At 43.6% G+C, this 22773-nt stretch overlaps 1 protein-coding gene across 3 annotated transcripts in view; it reads right to left on the reverse strand.

The window, feature by feature from the left end:
- The window catches only part of Pdcd1lg2 (programmed cell death 1 ligand 2), a 59165-nt gene that overhangs the window by 5832 nt on the left and 30560 nt on the right, over positions 1 to 22773 (reverse strand). For all 3 annotated transcript variants that reach the window (XM_052187538.1, XM_052187546.1, XM_052187530.1), the window contains 2 exons: positions 20359 to 20628; positions 12032 to 12167 (listed from right to left, as the gene is read on the reverse strand). In XM_052187538.1, coding sequence (XP_052043498.1) covers positions 12032 to 12167; positions 20359 to 20628 — 406 coding nt within the window. The remainder of the gene's footprint in view (positions 1 to 12031; positions 12168 to 20358; positions 20629 to 22773) is intronic.

Here is a 22773-nt window from a genome sequence, read left to right on the forward strand (position 1 = left end):
GGTGGCAAGGGGCAAGGGGGCATGAATCTTTCACCCGTGCCGCCCCATGTCAGACAGGTGGTGGAGCCAGTAGACCTGCTGCCCCATCACAAGGGTAATCTCTAGTCTGCTGCCCAGGTGAGGTACAGGACCTACTCTCCTGCCTAAGGGCTGCAGCTGGTGAGGGGCAGGACCCTCTCTGGCTCTCATGCCACCATAGGTACCTCTCCTGAACCCATGGCACCAGGGCCAGCTCTCCCATGCTGCCTAGGTAAGGGATGGGGCATGGTTGCAGGCAAGGGGTGGGGCCAGCTCAGCACAGTGCTAGAATATCAGCATGGCCCCAGGCAGCCCAGACCAGGGACATCTGTAGGGCCTTTCATTGGTAACATTGGCCTCAGACATCAACACAGACCCTGGCTGGGATAGGACCACAGAACAGACATGACTCCCAGCAGCAGCACAGGCCTAGACACCACCATGGGCACAGCGGGGCAGCACTCAGATGTGCACATCGTCTCTGGTGACACAATGGGGTTTGTTTGTTTTATTTACTTATTTATTTTTTGTATGAGTACGCTATTGATGTCTTCAGACACGCCAGAAGAGGGTGTCAGATCCCATTACAAATGGTCCTGAGCCACCATGTGGTTGCAGAGAATTCAAGTCAGGACTTCAGTGTTCTTAACCACTGAGCCATCTCTCTAGCCCCACAAGGTATTTCTTAATCATTGCTGGTTGCAGAACTATCATCCAGTTATCTGCAGCTGAGTTATCTTCCCACTAGAAAAGTTTGAACATATTTCTTTCTTTCTTCTTTCTTTCCCCTCTTTCTTTCTTTCCTCTCTTTCTTTCTTTCCTCTCTTTCTTTCTTTCCCCTTTCTTTCTTTCTTTCTTTCTTTCTTTCTTTCTTTCTTTCTTTCTTTCTTTCTTTCTTTCTTTCTTTCTTTCTTTTGTTTTTTTGACTTTTTTGGTTTTTTTTTTTCGAGAGGGGTTTCTCTGTACAGCCCTAGCTGTCCTGGAACTCACTCTGTAGACCAGGCTGGCCATGAACTCAGAAATCTGCCTGCCTCTGCCTCCCAGAGTGCTGGAATTACAGGCGTGCACCACCACCACCCGGCGTGCCAGCTGGTCTTATGTCATCTTGACACAAACTACAGTTATCTGGAAGGAGGGACTCTTTATTGGGAAGACATTTATGTCAACTTGACACTGACTAAAATTGTCTGAGAGGAGGGAGCCTCAGTTAAGAAAATGCTTCCATAAGATTGGGCTGTAGATGAGTCAATAAGGCATTTAGTTAAAAAAAATTAAGATTTATTTATGTATTTATATTATGTATGTGAGTACACTGTCACTTTCTTCAGACACACCGGAAGACGTCATCAGATCCCATTACAGATGGTTGTGAGCCACTATGTAGTTGCTGGGAATTGGACTCAGGATCTATGGAAGAGCAGTCAGTGCTCATAACTACTGAGACATCTCTTTAGCCCAATAGTCTTTTCTTTAATTAGTGGTTGATGGGAAAGGGCCCAACCCATTGTGGGTGGGTCTATCCCCAGGCTGGTGGCCCTTGGTTCTACAAGAAAGGAAGCTGAGCAAGCCGTGGGGAACAGGCCAGTGAACAGTACTCCTCAAAGGTCTCTTTATCAGCTTCTGCCTCCAGGTTCCTGCCCTGTTTGAGTTCCTGTTTTGGCTTCCTTTGATGATGAACAGTGATATGGAAGTGTAGAACTGCATAAACCTTTGGTCATGGGGTTTTATTGTAGCAATAGTAATCCTAACTATAACAAGATAAAAAGTCAACAATGCACTGTTAAAAGTCACACTTCAAACCACCAACACCGCATTTTTCCATCTCCCACCTGCCCACAGATGTGATAGAGAATGTTATATCCTTTCATCTGGCAACAAGTACCACAGAGTTCACTGGCAGCTAGTTTCACACGACAATCTATCGAGAGCCTCAAACAGAACCAGAGACAGGGTCACTGAGCTGTGCAAAGAGAGAGCACATGTGTACCCACTCAGGCACAGCCATGTTGTGTGCTTCCCAAAATGCCCTTCAGGGAAAATATCCATAGAGTATGGATCTGGGACTTTCAATGGGTTAGCAGATCTTGGTGATAGGACATTGCTAAAATGATGTAAGACAAAATATACTTAAAATGAGGGCTTTAAAATATGAATAACATATTTTATAATATAGGAAATAAGATCTGTCAGAGAAGTAAGACTGGGTTCCCTAGAGCCTTCCATGTTTGAAGGCTCAGAATTAGATGCTTTAAGCTTCCCTCAGAAGTACAGGTCAGGGATGGAAACAATTGTATCTACCCGGACCAGGTTAAGGGATTCTAAGGAAGTTCCTGGAGTCTGTAGAACCTAATATACTTCCTATCTATCATGCATATCAGATATTTACATTACAATTCATAACAGGAACAAAAATACAGTCAAGCAGTGGCAATGAAAATAATTCATGGTTGGGGTTCAGCACAATGTGAGGAACTGTATTCCAGGGCCTCAGCATTAGGAAGGTTGGGCACCACTGTCCTAGACTCATCTTCCTTATGATTCCATTACTGTTACTTCTTCATGAGTAGAAATATCAGCTTGAGGTAATCTTAGCTGGCAATAACTAACCCAGAGCAGACATTTAAAAGACATCCTCACAGACTTTTTGTTGCTACTTGAAAGAGAAATGTCCCTTACAGGCTCCTGTGTCTGAGTACTTGGTCCCCAGCTGCTGCTGTTTGGGAGGTTGTGAAACCTTTATGAGGTGGGAGTTAGCTGAAGGAAGTAGGTCACTGGGGTTTGGCCTTGAGGTTAATAGCTTGTCTCTACTTCCTGTTTTCCAGGTGCTTCTGCCTTATGGAGATGTGAACAAGCAATAGTCACACTTGCTCATACTGCCATGCCTTCCCTCTCCAGGATGGACGATAGCCTCTCAAAACACGCTCTAAGCTGCTTCTGGTCTGGTGTTTGGGGACTGCATTGAGGAAAGCCACCGATACACTCTTCTGCCATTGCTCAATAAACAATGCAATGTTGCTACTGTCGACGAAGAAAGCATCTGCACTGTAACAGGTGTTTTCAGTAATTAGAAAGATGTCAAGCCCACGTGCAGGTGTATTATATAGGTTATCTGCAAACATTGGGCCATTTTACCTAAGGGACGTGAGGACTCCCTAATCTAAGGGAGACTAGAACCAATTCCCATGGTTATTGGGAGGGAGAGAACTGAATTTATCAACTCAAGCTGAGATAGCGAAGGAGGTGAGGAAGAAACACAAACCGTGCTCACACAGGGTTCTGCTCACTTCTCTGTTGTGGTGGGGGAATTTGTGGTCTATAAAACAACACTTCCACAAGTGTCTAGCTTCAGAATTACTCCCCCTCTTCACTTTAAAAATATCTTTTCTATTTGAGCATTTTGTACATGCGTACGATAGATTTGGATTGTATTCATCTTCCCATACTTCCCCCCAAGGACCACGTCTATATCTCCAAATCTTCCCACCTCTGAGCCTTTGGGTGCTGCCCAGCTGCTCGCTGATGTGGAGCTATCCCCTGGAGCATGGCCAATGTACCAGGGGCCATACCCTTAAAGAAAACTGATTTTCCCTCCCTCAGAAGACATCAACAGTCAGGAACTTCTCAGCTGATTATGGGGCTCACCAGCCCTTCCCTGATCCATGCTGGAATGTTGTGAAGGCACCATCTAGTTTGGATCTTATACAGGTCTCCATAGCTGCTGTAAACTCATGAGTGCAGTGGTCCCATTAATGTCCAGAAGTCACTATTCTAGTCTGTTCTTCCCAACCTCTGCCTCTTACAATCTGTTTCTTCCTCCTTGATGGGCCATGTACTGGCTGGCTTTATGTCAACTGGACACAAGCTAGAGTCATTACAAAGGAGGGAGCCTCAAATGAGGAAAGGCCTCCATAATGCTAAGGTTTGGTCTTTTGCTATGCTAAATACTGCTTACTCCCAGAGACCACATGTACACCCAGGTGATGCTATGTGACCTTGACCCCCAAGTTATCTCTAACTGGTGAATAAAGATGCTGACAGGCAATAGCTGGGTAGAGAAGACATAGGTGGGGTGTAGGGTTCCCAGGCTTGGGTCAGAGGAGAACCACGAGGTGGGAAGAGAAGTTGGAGAGGAGAAGCCACTACAGCATAAGAATCTTAAAATAATGGCCATGTAGGTTGGCTAATTGGAGTCAAGAGCAGCCCAGACGAAACATGGCAAATTATTTAACGGGATTATTTTCTGGGAAATAGACATAATTGTTGTGGATGGGCCTGGTGCTGTTCTTGTGAACCAATCCCCTAATGAATAAAGAAGCCAATCACTAGGCGAGGAGGTGGAACTTCCAGGTGGGATGGAGGAAGAGAGGAAGCAAGAGAGAGCTATGTCCTTTTGGAATGGGAGAGGCAGAGGGGTAAGATGTAGCTGCTAGAGTTTCCTAGTATCATGGCAGATCTGCAAGGATTTGCCACCAGAGAAATCAGCCTTTAATAAGATTTACAAGATTAGGTTTTAGTTGTTGTGCCCAGAGATTGAGTTACCATTGTTTCTGAACTAAGTTTGTGTTGCATTTTCCTTCACGCTGTGGCTCCGTCTGGGTTCAACAGAGAAAGATACAGTGGCCAAGTGTGGTTTTGCCGGATGTGCACCACAAAGACTGTGGGGGATTTGAAGCATGGAGCAGGCATGGTAGTGGTCCACCAGTGGGAACCTAGTGAGATGAGTGGAGAGACTGTGGAGTTCAGAGTCAGAATCTCCATGAGATAAAGACAGGGTGGCCATTGCTTGCCAGTGCATGGCCAGCCAGGCCTCTGAGGCAGGGAGTTGCTGGCACAAGCGCGGGAACATGCCGGTTCCTTTTCTAATATTTCTCACAACACATAATAGTATAGAGGATAAATATTTGCCCAGCTCTTGTGCTGATTAAGGCTTATTGTAAGTATGAAGGTTATGAGTGTCTTTTATCAAGGAACTAAATGGTCAAAGGTGGAGTAGAAACCCTGAATTGAGATAAAATATTTTCTACAACGCCATAAGATCCAACAGTAGGGCATTTTCTTAATTAGCAATCCATGGGGAAGAGTCCAGCCCATTATAGGTGGTGCCACCCTGGGCTGGTGGTCCTGGGTTCTATAACAAAGCAGGCTTAACAAGTCATGTAGAGCAAGACAACAAGCAGCACTCTTCCATGGCCTCTGCATCAGCTCCTGCCTCCAAGTTCCTGCCCTGCTTGAGTTCTAGTCCTGTCATCCCTTTGGTGAAGAATAGCAACGTGGAAGTATAAGCTGAATAAGCCCTTTCCTTTCCAACGTTGGTGTTTTGTTGCAGTAATTAAAACCCCAACTAAGACAAGTCTGAAAACCTACAGAGGTAGGGGTGGGATATTGATGTCCTATTTGTGGCTGAGTTCCCCACAGACAGTTATTCTCTGAACTTTGAGAAATTATGAGTTTCCTTGCTAACAATGATCCACTGCATAAAGAAACTTCATTATGAATTCTGGAGGTACAAAGAATAGAATAGACATAGAATCTATGTCTATAGAGATAGACATTTAGTGAGCAGATTGATACTTTTGTCCCGTTAGCAAAATCATTGTGGTGGGCTCACCATTGGGACCAATGAGCTTTCCAGTCACGGGTTCTTGGCAAGAGATACAATACCAACCAGGCAGCTCCTCCTACAGAGTGGATCTTAAATTCAATCAGAATATGATTGATTACACCCATGGCATTATTGCCATTGCTGTACTCATGGGTATATTACCATGTCAGCCATTATTGTAGCTCACAGAGTTCTCAGCTGGGTAAGGTGTTGATAGCTCACCCCACCCTTAACAGCTTGAGTTGTACCCCTGGCACTATGAAAGATGGCCAGCAGGGAAGAAGCTTCCTGGTTGGTGTCAACATAATATTTCTGTGTCCTGTATCTACCATAATAAAGACTTGCCATCAAGTTCTGGAGGGTAACCAAGAACAATGTCAATAGCTTGTATTGTTTTGGGAGATTCCAAAATACCCCTGACAAACAACTGGTGGGGAGTCAACCCACACCTTTACTAGGCTTTTTGTTTGTTTGTTTTTCTATTGGTTCTGGGAGGAATATTATCATTATCCCCTATGTAGAGTAACTGAATTAAACTTTTAGATATGAATATATAGATTCTATGAATACATAGAAGATACACACACCCCCCCATATATATATATATATATATATATATATATATATATATATATATATATATATATATACTTGTAAAACAGTAGGTTCCCATATGACTTTTTTAAACAGCTTTTTTTGACTGACACTTTATACCTGCCAGTCCTGGAATAGAACAAAAGTCTTGATGGCTTAATTGATACCTAAGGTCCTGAAGACTGATGTCAGAGTTGCTAAGAGAACAAAAGCATAAGTTTGCATGATGAGTTGCTGTTACCATCAGGTTTTTCTAGTTTCATTTCTTCCTTAACCTCTAGTAGCACTTGTTACTTCCTATCAGATTCTCTTCCAGGACCTGGCACTCAGCTGTTCCCACTGCTCCTGCCCATCAGGTTTTTATCAACTCCATTGTGATCATCCTGACATTAGCTTGGGCTTCAAGAGTCAGGGGTCAAGCCAGTGCCTTAGCCACTGTGGTCTCTCTCCTTCAAGAAGACTTGCATGTGGAAGGAACCCAAAGCTCAACTCAGAGGAACTGTTCTGGAATGTCTCTGTGTTCAGTGGCAGCCTCCCTACTGCCAGAGGTCAGAATTTCTCTTCACTAGCCATAGGCAGCCAGAACGCAATGTCTTTGGTTTTTCGTTTAGAGTCTTATAAAGTTCCGACACAGTCCTCTAAGGCAGCACCAACCTGGTGCTGGTCCTTGGGCTAGATGGTGTTGGCTGAAAAACTGCTAGTTACCAGTTCATGATCAGATGAGGATTAATATTTGAGTCTAAAATCTTAGAGATTTTTATACAATTACTTTGTTACTTTGGCTTTTCTTTCCTGTTATTGAAATGTGCTGTATTTGTTGTATCTAATAAAACATGTGGAAGAAGATTGAGAAGATAATAAAACAGCTGTTGTACATGGATGAGAACCGGAGTTTGATCCCCAGCATCTGTGTAAAGCGGGGTGCGGTAGCACATGCTTGGGAGACGAATGTATCCCTGGGACTCCGTGGACAGCCTCAGATCATACTGGGAGACTTTGTGTGGAGAAAACAGGCCATATGGCTCCTGGGGAATGGAACCCGAGGTTGATCTGGATTCTACACACCCATGTACCTTGGTCACACATGAATATAGATGTACACACACATGCACACACACATGTATATGTACACATGCACACATACACATCCTTCTACACATACACATAGACTAAAATAAAATATGAATAAAAGGTGAAACTACTATGCTTTTGTGTTTTTCCATTACATACAAACCTCTTAGTTACTACGTAGCACCAGCTGATCTCAAACTAGAAATTCTCCTGCCTCAGCCTCCCGAGCCTGGCACATATCACTATACTTGGCTTCCTATTGTGATTTTTCTTCTCTCTCTCTCTCTCTCTCTCTCTCTCTCTCTCTCTCTCTCTCTCTCTCTCTCTCTCTCTCTCCTTCTCTCTTTCTTGATTTTTTGGATTTGGTTTTTCCAGACAGGGTTTCTCTGTGTAGCCTGGGCTGTCCTGGAACTCACTCTGTAGACCAGGCTGGCCTCGAACTCAGAAATCCCCCTGCCTCTGCCTCCCAAGTCCTGGGATTAAAGGCCTATTGCAGTTTTTAAAAACTCATTTACAGTATATATTATGAAAATATCAAGAACACTTTGAAAATTAAACACATACACACAAACCCAGTTCTTGCCCAGAGTATGGGAAACATGGGTCTTAAGACTTAAGGACTTGTTCCAGCCCCTTTGCCACTTTCAATTTCCTTTTTGTTCAAGAAATTTTTATGCAATCTTGAGTGTGTGTATGATAATATGTATGAGTATGTGACTGTATGTGTGGGAGGATGTGTGTGTTTATTTGTGTGAGTGTGTGTGACAGGGTATGTGTATGTGGGTGTGACAGAGTGTGTGTGTGTGTGTGTGAGAGAGAGAGACAGGGTGTATATGAGTGTATGTGTGTGTGACTGTATGTGAAGAAGGGTGTGTGAAAGTGTGTGATAGCTACAGAAATTAAGCATTTACTGGTACTAAATGATAAACTTATTTAAAAGCAATTCTTATCCAGGTGGTGGTGGTGCATGCCTTTAATCCCAGCACTTGGGAGGCAGAGACAAAACAAAAAAAATTTAAAAAGCAATTCTTTGTGCATATATAATTTTACCATTTATTAAAGATAAAAGAAAAATTTTATACTAGTGAGTAAGTTGTATTTAAAAATTAACAATTTTATGGTGAATGGTGGAAAGCACCATTCACATGAATATACAGCACAAATTAGCAGAAGTATATTTAGGAAACACATAAAGAAATTGTTGGAAATTCTGTCCTAATAGCAACCCAAAATTCATTGATAACTTTTTGATTAATTTTTTTTTCCGAGACAGGGTTTCTCTGCATAGCCCTGGCTGTCCTGGAACTCACTCAGTAGACGAGGCTGGCCTTGAACTTAGAAATCCACCTACCTCTGCCTCCCAAGTGCTGGGATTAAAGGTGTGCACCACCACTGCCCGGCTCACTGATAACTTTTTAATGAAACTCAAGCTAGCAATTAAAACAGCTTTAAAAATAAGATTACTAATCAAACTAAATATAAAGTTATATGAATTTTATACATGCTGAGGAAAGGTGGTAGAAAAATATTGAAAGTGTTTTTGTGTAGGTGTGTAGTAGCTCACACACTTAATCCCAGAATTTATGAGGCAGAGGTGGGCAGATCTCTGTGAGATCCAGGCTGGCCAGGTTTATTTACATAGTGAGTTTCAAGACAGCTAGAGCTATGTATTGAGACCTTGTCTTGAAAAAAAATTGTAATTAAAACATTATATGTCAATGAGATAATAAGACTATGTATGTATAATAAAAACACTGTAAATCATAACACAATAGTCTCAACTTGGACGCCAGGGGTTTCTGCAGCATCCCGGGTTCTGAGCTATATAAGAGCAAGCACGGGGCAAAGTGACTGTGCTGCATGCTCAGAGCCATGTTATACTGAAGTCATGTGATAACATGGGTAAGAACTGACACAAACACCTTGGATTTGTTATACATGCATGTTTGAACTGACTTTTGGTCATCGCATGTTCAGACACCATCTGTCAAGTTTTCTTTTAAATCCCCAGAATTTCCAACAATTTCTTTATGTGCTCCTAAATCATCTAAGCCACCTGTAGTTTAATAAGTTCTACAGATCTAGACTCTGTAGCAGGTAACTTTTGTGGGACTCTGATTTGGGCTTTGGGATTGGCCCAGCATGTGAATGAGAACTCATTCAATTCTTTGGGTTACAACTTCCTCTTTTTTTTGTATGGACAATATTATTTAGGTTCCTAGTTTTAATTAAGCTGTTTTTGTCATAAAAAGGGTCCCACATTTTAGTGTTCAACAGGCCGTGTTGTATGATGTTGGGATGTCAAATGGGTTTTCTGAACCTCAGTTCCATCATGGACAAAACAAAGGCACTGTTCTCAGCCTTGGGCAAAGGTTGTGATCTAGAAAGGAGTTGAGGGGGGATTTATCACAGTGTTGTGCAGTAGGATTTCCTGCAGTGATGTTGGCTGTCTGCATTGTCCAATATTGTAACCTTTAGCTACAGTGCTTTGTTTTGTTTTTTGTTTTTTTTCCCCTGAGACAGGGTTTCTCTGTGTAGCACTGGTTGTCCTGGAACTCACTCTGTAGACCAGGCTGACCTTGAACTCAGAAATCTGCCTGCTTCTGTCTCCTAAGTGCTGGGATTAAAGGCATGCGCCACCACCGCCTGGCTAGCTACAGTGCTTTAAATATGGCTTAAATTCAAATGGCCAAAGCAGGTCTGTCATGCTCACCTACAGATAGTAGACTCAATGCCTACAAGTTTAGTGAGCATTGCAGAAACCCATAACAGACCAAAATCTAAGAGTCAGCACTGCCTTAGATGGGATATCTATTTCACTCCCTCTGACACTCATGGAACATCATGAAAGAGGGGGAGGAAGGAATATGAGAGGTCAGGGGTAGATCAACAAAAAGATGGACATAACAGTGCACTCAGGGATCCAACATGGCTTGGATATCTGTTCAAATATGCACAAGATTGGTCCTGCCAACATTTCATTATGGATGAGAGAAATCCACAATGGCCCCTTCTGAGGGACTATTGGGAGGTAATGGTTGCTGTGGAAAGGGGTGTCATTTTCCTCAGTGGTATAACTACTGGTCAGTTGACCTTTAGTACGTAATCTACACTCTTGTTCCAGCAAACAATTCTAATTAAGCTCAGTGAGCTCTGCTCACACAAAGAAGAAGTGAAAGAAGAGAGGGGGCTAGCTGGATAGAAAGCGTCAGTAGGAGAGGAAGGGAGTAAGAGTAGAGGAAGGGAGAAGGAATGTCTAAAGTTCATGATGCGTTCATATGAATGTATGTATACATGCATCTATGTATGCATGCATGTATTTATGTATGTATGAAATCATCAGGCACGAAAAAGGTAGAAAAAACTGACAATTTTATTGGGCATTATCTTATATATACATCAGATAGCATTTTAGGTATTGCACATATATCTTCTGATGAGTGAAACAGTTTCCATATACTTAAACATAGCTGATAAAGCAGAACTTATCATGTTTGAAGGGGAATTTGCCAACTTTCCTGGAACACACTGTATCACTCTGGATCCTTCAACTATTGCCTGGCTCTTTGAAAGGAATAGTTAATAAGACATTTTTATGGACATTTTATGGCAATGGCTGCTCTCCCAGTATTCAGCAGGGACAGAGACTTCTCTTATCTTTACTGCAGTCTCAGGACAACGACGGCCCAAAGAACTGTAGAACTCAGGTTCCTCATGAGAATCAGGTGTAGAGGGGGCAGATGGTGCAGTGTGTCGAGAAGGCAAGAAGCCCCTCCTTCCTCATTACCCATGACGGTTTAATGTGCTCTGCATGGGGTTCTGCTGTTGCAGGGAGACCTTTGCACAGGGGCTGTTGATACCTGGGTGACACAGAGTCTACATGGCAGGGCTAGAGAAGTCTACAGCACAGTGGTAGTGGACTAGTTATGGCATCCTCACATGGTTACAGTGCAAGACACATGGCTGAAGAGGCAGGTGGGACTTCCTGTCTTGGCCACAGCTGTGTACATTCAACACCTTACCCACAAGGCACCTCAGCATTGGCTCAGATAGGGCCCTCTGGTGGACGAGCTAGCTCCCTGGGAGGCTAGAAGAAGGCCTAGTCCGCTGGAGCTGGAGTTGAGGTGATGCGAGCGGCCTGATATGGATGTTGGGAATTGAACTCAAGTCCTCTGTAAGAAGGCGCTCTTAACTATGGAACCATTTCTCCAGCCTAATCATGACGGCATTTCACACACATATACACTTCAATCACTGCATGTCCTTTGCCCTGTGCGAGTACCTTGTCCTTGTATTTATTTTTTAAGTCTAGAATCTATATATCAAAAGAAATATAATCTGTCTGCACCGTCTCAGTTGGGCTTAAAACAATGACCTGTAGTTTCATTTCTTTCCCTGAAAAAGAAAGTACTTCATTTTTCCTTAAGGCTAAATGGCGCTCTGTTATGAACACATATCACATTTTATTTTGAACTGTTCATCCATTGATGGGAACCTGGCTGATTCCATAACTTGGCTACCATGTTTTGGGCAAGCCAAACTCCTTCAGTCTGGGAACAAACATCCCCTTAAAAAACAAAAACCAAAGTAAAACAACCCAAAACTTCAGTGTGGGTTCCCTGAAGACTGGACCATGCTCTTCTTGGGGTAGAGTGTCCCAAGGGCAGACTCAAAGCCCTTCTAGGCTTGAAGCGCTTCACTGAAGACTGGCAGGCCACGGGTTTCCGCAGATTGTAAGTCACTCACCTTTTTCTAGAATACAGCTTTCCCCGGAGCCTCTTTCTCTGGAATATCACTATGGCTATGAAGATTAGAGCAATAGTGCAGGCTGGAATGAAAACATGAAGTGGCCATGTTCTGGGGACTTTGGGTTCCATCCAACCTGGGTGAATGAGAGAACCAGAATCCCATCACAAGGTGGCTCCAAGACAGACTGAGGTGACTTCCTGAGTGGTTTCTACCATGTGGCAATGAGGTTAGGCCTTTACTCTACATCTCTTCTATGCAGTGGATCTTTTCCTTCACCCCCACCCAGTGACGCATCCTCTCCTTTGATCTCTCCTTTCACGCATGAAAGAAGAAAGGCTGAGAAATGTCCCCAAAGTTAGACAGCAGGTGATTCAGCTGAGATCCGGTCTCGATTGTCTGTGCCTTCTGCCCTTTGTCTTCTATCTACCCACCCACCCACCTATTCATCATCTTCCTTTCTTCTTTTTCTTCCCTCCCACCTCTCTGTCTCTATCTCTACTTCCATCTCCTTTTTCTTTACCACCTGGATTTTCTCATTCAAGTAGGAAAGTCCCTCAGCTCAAAAATATATTTTCTCCCTCACCGATGAGAATGCAAGAGCCTAGACTTTGCACTGTTAGTTATGCAATTTTAAACACCAGCAAGAACCTTTGGGAAAAGCAGACAGGCAGGGGTGACATCCTAAATCCAGCCATTGAGGTCTTGGTAGGGATGACTACAGTGACCCCTTATCTTGTCTGCACTAACCAAGGTGCTGACACTGACTTGTATTCAGTGAGGAGGTGATGAGAAGGGTAATTTAGAGGCTGGGGAACACATTGGCAGAGCACTGGTCCCTTCAGGCTGGCTAGATGGAGAGAAGAGAGGGAGGGCTACAGAGATGTTCAAAACACAGCAAAGAATAGGCACATAAGTTACCCTATTTCTGTTTCTGAGACTGGAACTTTGCTTCATGGATAATAGATACAGACCTCACTGCTATATCAGAAAAACCGTACAAAAACTATTCGGGAAGTGGGATTCGATCTGCTGGTTGCTCTGCTCCTGACCTTTCCTCTACAATGTTTAGAACCATGGAATAGTCTGGCGAAGAAAGGATTAGATACCACATAGTCCTCAGTCTCTTTAGAGCCAAGGAAGCCTCGGGATGCTAATCTGTCTATGGTCATTGTTTCCAAAGAAGTAACAGTCTGGGTTTTAGACCTAGATCTTCCTGACCCAAAGCTCAAGTCCCATAGGTGTCATCTTTATCCAGGAGCGTGTGAACACCAGAACCAAAAAGGACAAGGGCCCGTTTGGTAGATGTAGGGGGAGGTGCTGTTTCTCTAATTGGTTCTTGACTGTGTCAATAAAGAAGGTGGAAGCCAATTGCTGGGTGAAGGGTGAAGGTGGGACTTCCGGAGGGGAGAAGGAGGAGGAAGAGGGGAGGGGAAGGAGGGAGGAAGGGAGGGGGAAGGGAAGGGGAGGAAGAGGAGGAGACATGAGGAAAGAGAAAAGGGTTTGTGGCCAGGCTTGGGAACGAGGAGAAAGCAGCAGTCAAGTAAGATCTCAGGTAGCTGGAACTAACAGCCTCTGCCACCAGGGGAGGCTGATGTAGACTAGCTGATAAGGTTAGGGGATTCTGCACCCAGCAATTGTGCTATCTGACAAGTTCTAAATAAATAAAGCTGCCTACGTGTTTTTCTTCTGTAGAGCAAAGGTGGGCAGAGATAGAGAGAAGCCGGGGCTGTAGCTGGCAGCTTGGTGAAGCTAGCCGGGAGGGGCTGGGAACATGGTCGATCGCAGCTCTCCTGAGAGGCACCAGCTGGCCATTGGCAGAGCTAAGCTGGGAGGAATGGTCTTTCCCGGGAGTGGGGCAGGCTGCTGATCTCAGAGCTAAGCCAGGAGAACTGGCTGTGGCCCCAGGCAAGGAGATAGTGTATTTTTAAAATTACATGCAACAGGTAGAAGCATGTTGCAAACCCCTAACTGATTACACTGCTTCTTTCCTATTAAATGTAGGTTGCAGGTAGTGCTGTGAGCCAGACCCCTGCCTCAGCATTTTTGGAAACCCTTGTTCTGTTCAGGTATGCTCATAGAACCATCCATGTATGTAATTTCTGCTCGTCTCTGAAGACTTCAGTTTCCTTAAACTGTATTCGGAGGTCAGAGTGGGTACCTAAGCCACCACTCAGTCTGAGATGAAGCCCGGCACCACTGCGTGAGAGGCATAAGAAGTTCCTAGGCGGAACTGACTAGCCCACCTCACTGATCAATAGTTACCTTGTGGCAACCTGCTGGTTAGTAATCTTACTTGATCCCTCCTTCCCAGCGATTTGTTATTAGCTAGACATATGCTTCTCAGGGGCTGCTTCTCTAGATCCCTGAGCTAGCCCTTAGACATAGCCTGTAGTATAAACTAAGCTCAGGCTAAGAGTAGGTCCTCCAGATCTTGACTTTAGAACATCCAAAATCTCTTCTACCACTCCTTCCTCCCTGAAGGCAGGGATATAGATTTGGCCATGACCCTGATTTGACAATTCAGCAGGGACAATATCCTAGAGAATGGCAGAGTAACAAGATGGAAATAACCTGGGTCACTGATTGCCGTGTAGTCATTTAGCTGTTTGGAGCACTTTCTCAAGTATTTCTCTCTCAAGTGTTGGGTTGAGTCATTGTATGTTTGAGAATCTTCACGATGGCAGCACAGCCTACATATTCTTCTATATTATTTTAGGATAACTGCATCCTCTTTGACAATGAATGATAAGATACATGATGGGAAAAATATCTGTCTTCTTCTTACCACAATCCTATGCACTCAGAAAGAAGCCAGGAATCTTGCTGGAGGTGACAAAGTGGTCTTTTTTCTTTCTTTCAATTCTCTCTTTAGTATATTTCATTTACTTACACAGTAACTTTTTAAACATATGTATCATTTGCTGTAACTGTATACCTGAGAGACTGAGTTCCTGGAAGGCTCTGTAGGATATTCAAGTTCTAAAGCCAAGAGGTGGCAGAGATAGCATTTGATAGTCTGGTTTCAGAGTCCACGTTCCTTTCTTGCTCCTCACCTCAGAGGTCCCAAGAGGGCTTCACTTTTCTGCCAGCTCTACCAAGTATTTTACAGTTACTCCCATGATCTAGCCCAGTTACATATGTCAGTGAAAATGTAGCCACTGGCTGAGGACAGTCCTGTTTCTGAAAGAAAATGACCTGATGACTCCCTCCCTACCTGCTGACCAAAACTTAGTATGTTCAGCCTTCTGTTCTAGAGTGTCAGGTATCCTCTGCCTTCCTTCTGTTCTAGAGTGTCAGGCATCCTCTGCCTTCCTTCTGTTCTAGAGTGTCAGGCATCCTCTGCCTTCCTTCTGTTCTAGAGTGTCAGGCATCCTCACACCTCTGGACTCTCATTTCTGCATTTGTTTTATTCACTGGTTTCTGAGGTGGTTCACAGCAGTCAGTAGTCAGCAGTTGGTAAGTAGCTAGCTCAGTTGATAAGAATGAGTAGAGACAGGGTAGTTATAAATCAGCTAGACATGCTTTTAAGAAGTAGAAGCAAGGGCCACTTGGGAGGATGTGACTGTGTTTGTCCTGTTGCTGTTGTTTTGGGTCACAAGTCAGGGTGTCACATCTGGTCTGACTACACAGACTAGGAGCTGAGAGGAGGGAGCTGGGGTTCTTTAAGATTATGTCTCTGTCCCATCATGGCAGCACTTGTCATGGCTTTCACTATGATCTGGATACAAAGAAGACTCTCATGAATTGTGAAAACACGCTGGAGGCTATTTGTCTTGGCTACCAACTGAAGGGAGACCTATTGAGTAGGAGTGCACCCATCTTTCAGATCCCAATTCCAAATACTAACAGGTTTGAAGTCTGAGAGACAGGTATAGCAGGATATTGCTGCTTCTGGATACCAGTGTTTGTGGAAATAGCAAGGCCTCTACACCAGCACAGAGCAGGCTTTGATGCTCTGATCTGGACTGAGATTAAACAAAAGACATTTGAGGCTTTAAAAACAGCTCTGACTTCCACTCAGGCCCTAGACTTTCCAGATGTCTGGAAACCTCATTTGTTTGTTGATGAAACAGAAGACAAAAGGAGTTTTAATCCAGACTTTGGGGTCATGGAAACACTCTGTGACATACCTGTCTAAACGACTGGATCCTGTAGCCACAGGATGGCCCATCCATTTAAGAGGTGTGGTAGCTACTGCTAGTCTAATTAATAATGATGATGTTAACTCTGGGTCAAGATCTTATGCTCACAGCACCCCGTGACACAGTTGAAGTCCTCCATTAAGGAGCGCCAGAATATTGTCTAATGCCTGTGTGACCCAGTTCCAGGCCCAACTCCTGGCTCACCCTTGAGTCCAGTTTTAAAACCCCACCACTGTCAGTCCTGCTGCCCTCTTGCCTGGTGACAACCCACAAGTGCTCATCCATGACTGTCAGGAGATGAAAGATGAAAATAGATATGTGGGAGCTGCAGTGGTTACTTTAACGGAAAGGATTTGGGTCTAAATCAGGTGCCTCAGCCCTGAGAGCAGAATAGATCTGACTGAGGCTCTCAGATGGGGAAATTCCACTACCATATACAACAACAGTTGCTATACTTTTATTAGCAGACATGTCCATGGTATGATCTGTAGAGAAAAAGGGTTTCTTGGTGTTGGGGAAAAGGACACTAGAAAATCTTAGCCCTCCTGAGGGCTATTTGGCTTCCTCCATGAATTGCTGTTCTCTTGCCTGACTACTGACCTGGCTACCAGACAAGTGGCTCCAAGACCAGTGGGTCTATTGGTATTCTGTTGATGTACCCAGACCTGGTACTGGCTGAGAATCCATGGTAGAAATGGATAGCCCAAACACACAAGTTGATAGAGGATCCCAGAAGGAAAGACCGTTCTCTCAGAAACAACTGGCAGGATTTTGGCAAATGACCTTCACCAGGCTATTCCTTTGGGGCCCACAAAACTTCTGAGCTGCTTAGACCAAAGTATGTTATACCTAGATTGGATAGCCTAGCGTGGGATGCTTTAGCCAGATGCCAGGTTTGTGCTCAAGTAAATCCAAACCAGAGAGCTCTTTCCCAGGAAGGGGTCCAATAAGAGGCCAACACATCACAAAACAGTAAAACTGACTTCACCAAGATTTAGTCTGCTAGGGGAGGATGACAACAACAACAACAACAACCCAGTACTTGCTAGTTTTTCCAGGGTGGATACAGCTCAGACTGTAGTTTTAAAAGCCCCTTTTGGCCTCCACATTCCCTGATTTGGCTTCCTCCTATCAATGGGGTCTGACAATAACCTATCTTATAGACAAAACCTATTCAGCAATAGCTAAAGCTTTAGGCATTGATTGAAAACTTCACTGTGCATATAGACCTCAGAGTTGTGGCCATGCCAAAAGAATAAACAGGACATAAAAAGAAATCCTAACAAAGCTCTCATTAGAGTCCAGTGAAGGGTGGGTAGGCCTCCTTCCTTTACTTTGCTTTGGACCTGATACACCCCATATGGAGAAAGACTTACTCCCTATGAGATTATATTTGGGAGACATCCCCCACTGTTTCCCAGGCTCAGAGACCAGCAGTTGGCAGAACTCTGACTATTCCTCTCTCCAGTCACTATAGACCCTCAGTCTTGGACTATCTGAGAGACCCAGCCAACCTCCCAAGTCCACCACCAGTTTTCACTTGCTTGAGTCCGGTGATACCAAATCAAGTGGCTACCCTAAAGGGCACTGAAAACAACTGGCCAGGACCCTACACAGCAATTCTTTCTACTATGGCTGTGAAGATAACTGGCATTACACCACAGATTTACTACATCCAGATCAAGAAAGCAGAAGCCACGGACACTGCTGTCAAATGGACTGTCTCCTGGATGATGACCCATTAAAATTAAGGTTTCACTGGGCCCTAGGAAACAAAGAAGTTTCCATTGTAAAAATTAGGGTTGTGAAACTGAGGCTTCCTGAAATTCTTCTTTAAAAAAGATTCTGGCCTTTAGAAAACAGGAAAAACCTGGGGAATTGGACTCTATGCCACAGGAAGGGCCCCTGGGGACACAGATAATCATTCCCAGGCAGAAGTTGGCCAGGACTGCTGGTTATGATTAGACACCTCAGTCCCCCTACTACATAGGGATAGGAACGAACCAGACTGTCAGTCTACTGACTGACAAAATTCATTGTGACTAGGAATAACACAAATTAATATTAGAGAGCTTACAAGGGCCTGAAACTTGCCTAATACCCAAAACCTTTAACATAATAGTTTCCCTTATTCTGATGCCTGGTATTCTGTCGTATGGGCTAATTCATCTGGATAACAGCAGTATCACCAAATCCCTGACTATTTGGTAGGCATTTACTAATGGTTTGGCTAAATATGTCTCTCCTGATGGTTTCAAAATTAATTAGACAGGTTGATCAGAACTCAGAGGTATTAAAAGTTTCTGTTTCTGAATAAAGGCAGTAGTTAGATTCCCCTGCAGAAACTATCCTACAAAATTGGAGAGGCTTAGACTTCTCATGAGATAAAGAAAATTATGTCTAGCCTTGGAAGGAGCCTGTTGTTTCTATGCTAATTGATCAGGAGTAATTAGAGAAAATCTTGCTATGGTTGGAGAAAGAGAGAGAGAGAGAGAGAGAGAGAGAGAGAGAGAGCCCTAAGTCAGATCATTGATACAAGTCTCTGTTCTTTCGGTACCCTTGGCTAACTATCTGCTATTAGCACTCACTGGACATGTCATTCTTCTGATTGAATCACCCATGGGGCCTTGTACCTTGAACTAAAATAGGATGAGCCCATGGTTTAACTCATTCTCTAAGACCAGTGGGGAACGGAACAGGGCCCCAGACCTTAGCACAGCTGACTCCATGATGGAGGAGCCATTCAGGCCGCACAACTCAGCACATAGAGAGCCCCACATGATAAAATGCAAACAAAGGCCTGATCCATCCAAGTTCACAGTTCTAGGGAATCTCTAAATGTGCTGACCTTGCTTTCTTGGCTTCTATAGTTCTGCCTCTGGTAACTGCTCTTGTTAACTGAAGAAGATCAACCCAGAATATGATTTTTGTGCTTAAAAACTCATTGTGAGAAAGGCTTGGAGCTACACAGTGATCTTGAACACCCAGTATAGTGTACAGATGGCTAATAAAGTCTTTCTTTTGGCTTAAACACATGCTGATGAATCTTCTTTGTGGATTCCTCACAACATTTGGATCAAGTTCAGGGAACACATGGTGAGGAAGGGACACACACACACACACACACACACACACCAGCCAATGGAAGACACCAGTAGCACACTGGGCGACATGAGATGTAGTTGTGCTATATCATTCACATACTTCCTTTCTTGAAGATGCTTAGGTGTAGCACTCCAAGAGGTGCTGTCTCACAGCTGTCTTCTCCTGGTAGCCTCTCCAACAGTGGTAACTCTTCCGCAACAGTAGAGATCTTTGTCCCATTCTATCTTTGTAGTTCTTCTATATTCTATCTTGACTCCATGAAGAGTCTTTTATAACACCTTTCTGAATGGCTCATCTGAGCACACCATCTTTTTCTTGTAGAGGAATTTTAATCCAGCAACATGGCTGCTTTGGCAAAGGATCACATCCAAAAACCTTTTAGGTCTATGTAATCTGGCTGGATTATATGCCTTTAGTCTCTATAACTGGGGTACAGGCACACCCTTAGTACACATCTTTAATCCCAAACCATGAAGGTTTGGTTAGTTTGTAGAGGGAAGGAAGCAGCCATATTTGAAAATGAGGGGCAGGCAAAGTGACAAATCAAAGAAAGATTCGACTGAATGAGTCAGAGATAGGATATGCCCAACTCTCATGAGAACAGACAGGAAAGAGAGGTGACTTAAGAGAGAACAGTGCAGAGAGAGAGAGAGAGAGAGAGAGAGAGAGAGAGAGAAGGAGGGAGGGAAGGAGGGAGGGGAGAGGGAGAGGGAGAGAAGAGGGAGAGGGAGAGGGAGAAGGAGAGAGAGAGAGGGAGAGGAAGAAGGAGAGGGAGAGGGAGAGAGGGAGAGGGAGAGAGAGAGAGAGAGAACATGCTGCCAGTTAATTTGAGGCCAAGTGAGCAATTAAGTCAGAAGCTGAGAGAACTCAGATTGAAGCAGTCACCTTGGAGAGAAATTCTGATCCAGAAGAGCTGAATTGAACCAGTCAGCTAGAGTTCAAAAAGAACTAGAAAGGGTGAGCTTATTCAGCAGCAAGTTTCCAAGTGGCAATTATCTCTTGTGAATAAAAGTTATATTTAGGATTTTCCGGCCTGAACTCTAATTGTTAGAACTAGGAAACAGGGACCACACTTACTCAGAGGGTCAATGATGGCTGAAGTAAGCTCCTTCGCTTGAGCATTCCAGAACATGCAGCTGAAGTTTCTGTCAGGCTGAGGCCTTAGGCGCAGAACACTGGTGACCTGGTAGAGGCCTTCAGGGGTCCTGATGTGGCTGGTGTTGGCAGGAACACTGACATTTTGCCAGGACACTTCTGCCAGGGGGTAACCTTTAGCCTGGCAGATGAGCTGCACCTCCCCTGTCCCTGGAACCTCTAGGATCCTAGTGTCTATCTTCAAGTAAGAAGCTGGACAAAAGAAGCAAAAGAAGTGTGTTGTTTGGACTGCTATACAATTCTATTCAATGCAAGAAGAAACACAACGATCATTATTGATCTTAGGTGATATATTTTTCTAAACTCAAAAATATTTTCTATGTCCCAGGTTCATTAGTTTGTATAGATTGAACAGTTTTTATTTGAACAGTACAATAAATATGTTTTGTTGATGTCTCTAATCTTTGTTGTGGTTGTCTGAAGACAGGTAGGTTGAGAGTGGTGCCCAAAGTCAGAAGAATAAAGTCTGATAGACCCAATGTTTGAAAATAGGAAAGCTGCAAACTTACATCCTAGCACTGTGCTAGGATGCTATATTCTGTGGCCTCTTATATTCTAAAAAGTCTCACGATTGGAGGGTGGAGAGAGCTGAGGGAGTAGATGCATGGATAGGGCTAGATTACCCCAATAGATCACTTTTCAGACATCACCAGTAGAAAGTTTACTCAAAAGTTCCTCCTTTCCAACCATTATCTTTGCGATTAGGAGGAGGAAAATAAGGACCTATGTAAGAGACATATATAAGAGCTGGGTATATTTCTTACTTCTCAGTACAGACATTCTGTGCAGTAATGCTGAATGAACTATACAAATGTGGTTTCTACTTTGTAGAACACGGAAATCTTAAACTAAAAGGAGATATTTGGAGAGCCAGGAAGACACAAAGACTGTCCAACAATCTTGGGCCATACCTGAAAATTAACAAATATCAATACCACATGCATATAGCTGGACAGTATTGACAGTAAGTCAACTGACAGTAAGCTATGGGGTTTTGTTGATAGAAGGCGGAGCAAGTCCTGGCTTTCATTAAGTAGGAAATATTTTCTTAAATATTTAGCACAGTCATCTAAGTAACGGCAATCTTGAAGTAAAACACAGTTGTTGAGTTGGTTAATCTTGTTAATTTGATTGGATGAAAAGCTTAATTATCTAGTGGGTGGGAAGTCTGCCTTTAACATAGGTAGCATCATCCCACAGGCTGGGAACCCAAACAAACTAAAGAGAAAACAAGCCATGATGGGAGTTCTGTTTTGCTTTATTTCCTCACCATGATGGACTGAAACCTCTGAAACTGTGAGCTAAAATAAATCCTCCTTCCCCTGAGTTGTTTATGTCAGGTGTAGTGTCACAGTGGTGGAAGGCACTTGTAACAGGTGTGATAAAACATTTTCTTAAACTACTGGAATACAGATGAACATAACACTCTTTGGGAAAACTATTTTGTATTAAAGTAATAGCAGCTATATCTTTTTAGATTTTGTTTTTGAGACAGGTTCTCTCAATGTAGCCCAGGGCAGCCTTGACCTTATTATGCATTCCATGATGAACTTAAATTTGCTGCCCTCTGGGGTCTGGGCTCTGCATCTTAAGTGCTGGAGTTATAGGCCTGCATCGCCATACCCAGGTGGATAACAGCTATGTGAAAAACCTTAAATACATAGGATTTACTAACTCTTAACTGTAAGCTTTGTGGCATGTCCTTTTTACCTAATGTAGAACAGAAAGGAGGAAGAAATGCTCAGACCCTTTCCCATGTGTTTGACCTCACTGTCTTTATTCATTTCTCTCTGCACTTGACTCTGGATGTGATTTGAGTAGCGACCTTGAGTTTCTGCCTTGATTTCCCTCCTCCCTCCCAAAAATACAAGGTGGAACCGTAAGCCAAATAATCCTTTCAACAATAAATTGTATTTACTCAAAGTATTTTTATCACAGCTACAGAAATAAAGCTAGAACAGGGTCTGAACTGAAAGTCTGTGCTTCTAGATGAAGAGGAAAGAGCAGGGAAGAGGAGGCTTTATGCTCTTATTCATGCTCTCCAATGTAAGTCATCTAGAGATGCTCCAAACAGGGAGAGGAGAGGGGAATCATGTGGCTATACCACTATTCACCTGACATATGTTCACTTCCCATATGGCTGTGCATTCTTGTATGTTGTTCATGTTTTCAAAAAATTTGAGAGGAGGAGGGGTTAAGTGGCCATAAAATCTGGCCCTAGCACGGTAACCCAACCATTATCTTATTTAAAGTATACAAGGACTGTATGAGGTTGGTAAATTTTGGACTCTTAGCTTTTAAACAGGAAAACAGTAGAATCTTGAGATGGTGGAGAGA

The sequence above is a fragment of the Apodemus sylvaticus genome, chromosome 1, assembly GCF_947179515.1.
Source record: "Apodemus sylvaticus chromosome 1, mApoSyl1.1, whole genome shotgun sequence".
NCBI classification, from domain to species: Eukaryota; Metazoa; Chordata; class Mammalia; order Rodentia; family Muridae; genus Apodemus; species Apodemus sylvaticus.